Source organism: Stenella coeruleoalba, assembly GCF_951394435.1.
Source record: "Stenella coeruleoalba genome assembly, chromosome: 2".
Classification (NCBI taxonomy): domain Eukaryota; kingdom Metazoa; phylum Chordata; class Mammalia; order Artiodactyla; family Delphinidae; genus Stenella; species Stenella coeruleoalba.
In genome coordinates, this window is record NC_137147.1 from 78,021,653 (window position 1) to 78,029,359 (window position 7,707).

The 7,707-nt window shown below is 46.6% G+C and overlaps 1 protein-coding gene across 1 annotated transcript; it reads right to left on the reverse strand.

Moving 5' to 3' along the window:
- Positions 1-4,929: 4,929 nt before the first annotated feature.
- On the reverse strand, positions 4,930-6,909 carry GJD2 (gap junction protein delta 2; the record flags this gene model as incomplete). The annotated part of the gene is made up of 2 exons (XM_079914165.1): positions 4,930-5,824; positions 6,839-6,909. The coding sequence occupies 2 exons, from the start codon at positions 6,907-6,909 to the stop codon at positions 4,930-4,932; spliced, it is 966 nt and encodes a 321-aa protein (XP_079770291.1).
- Between the last annotated feature and the right edge of the window lie 798 nt (positions 6,910-7,707).

A 7,707-nucleotide genomic window follows, 5' to 3' on the forward strand; every position in this document is an offset into this window, starting at 1 on the left:
ACTGCCAGGGCCACTGCTTCTACTCCTAAAGTCTGAGAATTTTTGCTAGCCTTCCATCTAGAGCATCTCATCACTAACCTCGCACGTGGCGTAAGCAAGGGCAGCTCTGTTGTGAGGACCTCACACTTCCCTTCTGGCCCTTTCCCAATTTCTCCTCCGAATATCTGGTTGTCGTAATTTTATGCTAATGTCTCTGAATCCCTAGTCCTCCACCCTGACTACACATTCGATCCCCTAGAAATTGGAAAATAAAATACAGATGCCCAGGCTACAGCATCAGAGATTCTAATTTAGGTTGTCTGGAGTGGGGCAAAGGCATTCATATTCTTTAAGTATTATTTTCCCATTATTCCTGACAAAAAATTTTATCTGTTTGTCTGAGAAACAGCTTTGACAGCCCTTCTCAAGAGCTGAGACTTAGGTGTTATTATCTCCAGGGTTCGAGGCCCTGGAGCAGGAACTCAATGGCAGTGGATTGTCTTAAGTAAAGTAGCCACACAACTTGGTTTGCTCAGGACAGATCCAGTTTACACCCATTGTTCTGGTGTTCCATTCAATTAGCTATCTGCCCCTTTCATTCTCAAAGGTATCCCATTTTGTACAATAAATTATATAAGCCTCCCCCCTGCAACCATAAGGGTACTTAAGGTTTGAAAATACTTAGTATTATGGGCTAAATTGCATCTTCCAGGGCAGAATGTGACTGTATTTAAAGATAGGGCCTTTAAAGGGTGATTAAGTTAAAATGAGGTCATTAGGGTCTTCCCTAATTCAATCTGACTCGTGTCCTCTTAAAGAAGAGGAGATTAAGACACAGAGAGAGACACTAGGGGTGCACATGTACAGAGGAATGACCACATGAGGACACAGAGAGAAGGTGACCACCTGCAAAGCAAGGAGAGGTCTCAGAAGAAACTAATCCTGCCAACACCTTGATCTTGGACTTCTAGTTTCCAGAACTGTGAGAAAATAAATTCTTGTTTTTCAAGTCACCAAGTCCGTGATATTTTGTTATGGCAGCCTGAGCAGACTAATATACTTGGTAAAATATAAAGTAAGTAAAACCAATATAAATATCGTTTCCTAAATATTCCAATCCTCCAGGACGAATGCTTACATCATTTTCCAGGAAACTCACTGTCTTGATCTTAAATCTTTCGGTTTCCTCAACCATTCAATAAAGGGCTTGACTTAATGTTTCCAAAGGATGCTTTTAGCATCTGTATATTCTGAGTCTGTAAGACTGTTGCCAGATGGAAAACTGAGGCACCTATCTCTCTGGTAGTAGATAAGATGGTGATAATGAATGTCACATATGGTTACAGTGGGTTAGGCACGGTTCCCACCCTCAAGGAGCCACACACTGATCTGGAAACATCTCATCTCCACGCAGCAAGGGACAGAGCGACTTTTATGGAGGCTCGGTGCAGGTGCACTTAGCTAGCCTGGAGGAGAGTTTAGAATAAGTTTCTGTGTGAACAGACAGCCAGACTGATTTTTAGTGGGTGAAGAGGAACACACCCAGTGAAAGGAGGTAGTGGGACAGGTATTCCCTGCAGAAGAAACAGCATTTTAAAAAAAAGAAAGAAAAGCAGAGGTGAAAGGGAAACCATGTTCTTTCTGGTGCTTTCTTCATTTCCCGCACCCTTGATTTTAAATCCAGTCCTTTTCCTCTGCTCTCAGAGGTCAGTGAGTACAGCTATTATCCTTCATATTTTTTAACCCTTTAAATATTTGAGGACTTAAAAATGACAAATTCTGTACTTTAAGCTTTCTTTTCCCCGGGCTAAATAATTTCAGTCTCTCTAGGCTATTCTTCAAGATTTTAAATTCACAGTTCACACATTAGCACTCATCACCCCACCAACGTGCATGCGCCCACACACACATTCACACACACATTCACACACACACACACACACACACATACACGCCCACACATTGTGCACACACGGGCCAAAAGGGCCTGTGGTTCGCCAAAAGGCTCTTAAATTTAAGAGAATAGATTGGTGTTGTCCTATCAAAAGTACAGGTTAAGGTCACAGCCATCACATAGCTATGTGAACCATCAAATTATCAGTGTGTTTCCTTCATTAAATAGAAAGCAAAAGAATCAAACTGACACACATCAGTCATTCTGAGGGATGACTCTATATGCCCAGAGGAAGGTGTGTTCCCTGCTCCACTACCGACAAGTGAATTAATAATCTTTCCATTTGAGGGTGTTTGGAAACATCAAAGAGCTGACATAGATCAGCCCCACTGATATGGGATGCATTTCTACCAGGAAATACTATCGTTTCTCCAATCTCACATCACGACATAAATACAACAGCCCTTGTTTTCCACACAGCTTCCTACTTCTTTCACGCCCAAGCGTAAGCTAAGAGCTCTCAAAAAACACTCTTCCTCCATCTCTGGGAGGTGTCTTAAAACATTTTTAGCTCACCAGATACAAAACAGAGGAGGATCTGTTTCTTTATTCAAGAATAATCCTTTTCAACTGCCTGTTTATACTGCAGATGGAAACCTATAGATTGAAATAAATGTATTTTCATTCTAAAATTGGCATCCGCACTGCAATAGTTAAAGGATGCAACAATTGTGTTTGAAAAGCAAGCATCCAGGAAATTCCACATTGCTTTGCAATATTCAGACAAAGGACGCATTGGAATTAGAAGGTGAATAGCATTTAAGAACTGAGGAAGTGTACTGGTCTACCGAACTAATGGGATCGCATGTAGACAGAAAATGCCAAACATGCTAGTAAAATGTGTGGGTAAAATGTAATATCTTAGGACGTATAAGCAAAGGATCAGTCTCCTTTGAAAGAACCCAATAAGAAATGCTTGATTAAAAGTCTAGAATTGTGCTGTATGATACAGTAGCAACCAACCATATATGGCTATTTAAATTAATTAAAATTAAATGGAATTAGAAATTTAGTTCTTCAGTTGCACTAGCCACATTCTTAGAGTTCAACAGTCATTGTCATACTGAGCAGCAAAGATAGTAGACATTACCATCATTACACAAAGTTGTATTGGACAGTGCTGGTCTAGAAGGTTCTGTTTGACTATTGGGTTAGCATCATTTAAACATCAGGCCTTAAAGCGATGATAGGGAGCACAGCATGCTGCTAGATGTAACAACTGATAGCATGAAAGTATGGTGGAAAGGGAAAAATAATTCCACTCCTGGAATGAACTAATATATTATAGCATTGACATTTTATTACAAGAAATATCCTTAGACAAGCAGAGAAATCTTGGACTAGAATGGAAAGGAGCTAGGAAATACTATTTGAATACCTCCTCACACACTTCTATACATTCACAAAATGCACCAGCCTCTTCTCATCTGTTAGTGGCTGGACTTTATCAGTCATCCCTCAAATACTTTTCAACCGTCCTTCACTTCCTGCCCCCAAAGTTGTGGGGTTTTTTTTGGAATATGTAACAAAACAGTTTGAACATATATTTAAATAAATAGAATCCCAATCAAAATAGAAAATTGCAGACTCTTCCCATTAAAAAAAAAAGGCAAGAACTTTATTTTAAACAGATCCTCAGTTGTGTGTTACACCACGTCCATATCTAAACCAAAAATCATAATGATAATGCAAAGGAAACAGAGGGCTTCATAAAAGCACGTTAGCCAAATATTATTCTTGGCCAATGCTTTAACTAAATACGCAGTGGATGTGAAAGGTACAGGATGGCACTTAAATAAATAGGAACAAAGAGAAGGAAACATGTTCACAGTCCAAAGCAACAGGTTTTTGAACCTTTGGTATATATCTCAAATAAGCATCCGTAAACACGTGTTAGCCAATAGTGTTTAGTTCCAGGTTTCTTAAGCCAGTGATTGTGTGTGTTTCAAAACTAGCTGATAAAATAATAAATCAGGATTGACATGGGCTGATTAAGGTCTCTGGTGTGAGCACACAGGTAAATTCAAACCATGGCAAAATGAAGTGCAGCTGTGTTGCACAGCAAAACTATACAAGAAAATGAGTGAAATACACCAGTTAGAAATTCTGTGGCTCGGGTAGACACCCTTGATATTAACAACAACAACAGCAAATATATTTTTAATGCTGTCCAAAGTCCACAATCTGGAAGGCAGAAATATCCCAAAGCTCATAACCACATGCCTAACAGGGCAACAACCATCCCACAGGACTATTATAGTTGCATATTTCAATTCCCTCCCTCCCACCCAACACCCTGCCCCTAATAAACAGCACCAGTGCAGTTCGAGTTAGAAAACTGGAAATATTGAGACATTCCTAAGGTTTTCATAATGACTAAGGGCCAGTCAGACGGGGCTATAATGCAAACCTCTGCCACGGCCATTCTCCAAAAAGCACCCCATGGAATTCCCTCTAGCTTGCAGATAAACCATAGTAGGTCTACTGTAAGGCCAGATTGAGAGAAAAGCTGGCATGCTATCCTGGGCGGAGGGAGAGGGGCATGCTGATGGGAGAGGTACATGAAGGATGCCTCAAGGATGTCTGTCCTGCAGCCCAGGATGGAAGGATGTGTCGAGATAGGTCACAAATTGTGTACCAATAAAATATTTGACTCACGCCATTCACCAGAATACAGAGCTTAGCAGAGCTAAGTCCTGCTTGGTAGCTGTGCAAATCCACTATGATCAGTATCAAACTGGACCACGAAACAAAAGGGCTCAAAGAAGTCCAACTCATCCTCTCAGCACTCTATCCAACTGTCTCTGGAACCGGTGGTGTGACGTAATCATTCTACTTTCTCTCCTCTCCCATTGAGGCAAGATCTTCTCTTAACCAGCCTTATTCTACGTCTCAGTGATGACAGCCACATAAATGAGGGCAGATAGAGCCACTCTCCACAGTCGTCTGCCTTGGGGCTACTTGTCATCCCCCAGGCCTTTCCAAAACCTGCCCTTTCACACATAGGCAGAGTCGCTGGACTGAGTCCTGCCAAAATTGGGAACACTGACCCGTGGCAGGTCCTTGTTGCGGATCTCATAGACTGACTTCCTCTTGGCCTGGGCCCCTCGCACGGCCAGCTTGATCTTGCGCCAGCCCAGGTGGTTGAGTTCAGCCAGGTTCAGCACCACACAGATGCCACTCACAGCAAACATGAACACTAGAAAGACAGTCTTCTCAGTAGGCCGGGACACGTAACATTCCACCTCCTTGATGCAGGGGTAGCGGTCACACTCATACAACCCTGGGACGCTGAAGCCGTACAGAAAGTATTGGCCCACCAGAAACCCAATCTCCAGGGCGTTTCGGAACACCACTTGGATAATGTAGAAGCGGGAGATGCCTTCCTGCCTTCGGAGCTTGGATCGCGCTGCAGTGCGCAACCCCGATGGGTGTGGCGTCAGCTCCTTAACCTCTAAACAATCTGGCTCCGTCTCCTTGCTTGTGTTCTCTGTGTTCTGCAGCACCCCATTGACAATGGCACTTTGCAACTTCTTGTCTTCTCGTTTGCCAACACCACTGCTCCCACCCCCAGGTCCTCCAGCGCTCCCCATGGACTCAGGGGGATCTCTGTCCAGGGCTAGGAAGACAGTAGAGTAGCGGCGTTCTCGCTGCTTGGCAGACTGGTGCACAGAGTAAGTGATGAAGCAGAGGCTGGGGGTACACACCATTATGATCTGGAAGACCCAGTAACGTATGTGGGAGATGGGGAAGGCGCGGTCATAGCAGGCCTGGTTACAGCCGGGCTGCAGGGTGTTGCACACAAACATGGTCTGCTCATCATCGTACACCGTCTCCCCGACAATGGCCACAATGAGGATGCGGAAGATCACCACCACAGTCAACAGGATCCTGAGCAGTGGACAAAGGAGGGAGAGAGGTTCTCATGGGCTGAGTCACTGACTTAGGAAACCCCTACGCCTCCCTTCCCAGCTCCCTCCTTGATTGGGGAGCTATCCATCCTTCGTGGTACTGAACTGGGAATCCAGCAAACATTTTTGTCTCTTCCCTTTCTGCAGGATGTTGGTAGACTGGGAACACTTCATACTACAGGGATCTCAAGCATGTGTACCTCCCTACACTGGACATGGTGTATTTGCAACAGATCGATTACATGGAATGTAGAGAGGCACAAAACACACCTTAACTCTGGATACGGCAAATGTACATGGAATAGCTGAACACAGAGAGTACAAAGTCTACACACAGAATATGTATATAACTACTCCAAGAGGATATTTAGTTTAGCCTCAGTATGAATATGGAACTTAAGCTTTATATAAACAGATAGCTATGGCTATATATACACATATATACATGAATATATATAGTATTTAGGTATGTGAATATACATATATACACATATAGAGACACATAAAGTGTCAATTGGGTGTGTCGGTTTCTGGCACTGTAAGTTTTAACAGGTAAATCAGTTTAGCTTAATAAATGTTTGTTGGGAAAAGATACATCTGCTCTGAAGAGCAAATCTGTCTCCCCATTTGCCCTTCTCTGTCCAAATACAATCCTGCCTTCTTTGTAGATTCTATTTAGGGAACCGGATGAAGATTGGCTCCGACTCCAGAGAGTGGGGGGACCACGACGGAGCCAATAACTCCTTTGCTAATGGGAGAAGAGTGAATCCCCTGGTGGTGCCTCATAGGGAAGGGACGAGGAGCTGCCGGAGGAGGAGGGCATCACTGGGCATCAGGCAATCCCTCAATGCCAGGAACACAGGCGCATGGGCCAAGGATGATGGCAAGGGGTCAGAGGATGGTCTGAGGGCTGTCGGGACTCGGTCTGGACTTTAGAAAGGACTCCCGGGGGCCGCCCGACGGGGCCGGCTGATGACCGGCTCGGCGCCCTTACCTCCCGATCATAGTGGAGTGCTGCTGCACCGCGGCTTCCAGCAGCCTCTCCAAGATGGTCCATTCCCCCATCGCTGTGCATCCGGAGGCAGCAGACAAAGACTGGGCAGTACCGGGCACGTCCCCGCTCCTGGCCACTCCCCGGGCCTCACCTCCCGACTGGGAGCGAATTGCCCCCCAATTAAAGAATCAAACAAAATTTTTTAAAAATCCACGATTCCCCTCTCCCTTTTATTGTACTTAAAAGAGGGAAATGGGGAAGGAAACCCAAGCACGCCCAACTGATGGGCAGCTGGCGCGGTCCGGAGGTCGGCCACGAACCGCCAGCGCCGTCCGGGCGTCAGGTCTGGAGCCGGCGGATGCCCGGGCGAGGGGCGGGGCGGAGCGGGGGTGGCCGCGTGCAGGTCCTCGAGCTCCCGCCCGCCCGAGCGAGGTCTTTGGGCCCCACTCACCGCCGGGGGTTGGGAGCCAAAAAAAGGGTCCAGGCCCCAGCCCCCGCGCCTGGCACTTCAGCGGGCACCGGGCGCTCCCGCGCTGCCGCCTGCGAAGCCGGGGCGGAGCGCGCGGAGCCGGCTGCAGGGCTCGGGAATCCGCGGCCGCCGCCTCTAATCCGGCCTTAAGTAGTCTCCGCCTGCGTCACGCCAGGTCGGCGGAGGGGAGTCGAGCGCTGCGGGCGGCTGTAGCTGCGCGCCGGAGCCCGAGGGGCAGGGGATGCGCGCAGGGAGAGAGGGGGCCAGAGTCCTGGGGCCCCGGCAGGGAGTGGGGCGACTTCGAGAGGAAGGATCGCAGCGCCCTTCGGGGCTTCTCCGGGTGCCCAGGTAACCTCACCTGACTGCCAGCCCCCGGCAGGAGGGGCAGCCTGGAGCAGAC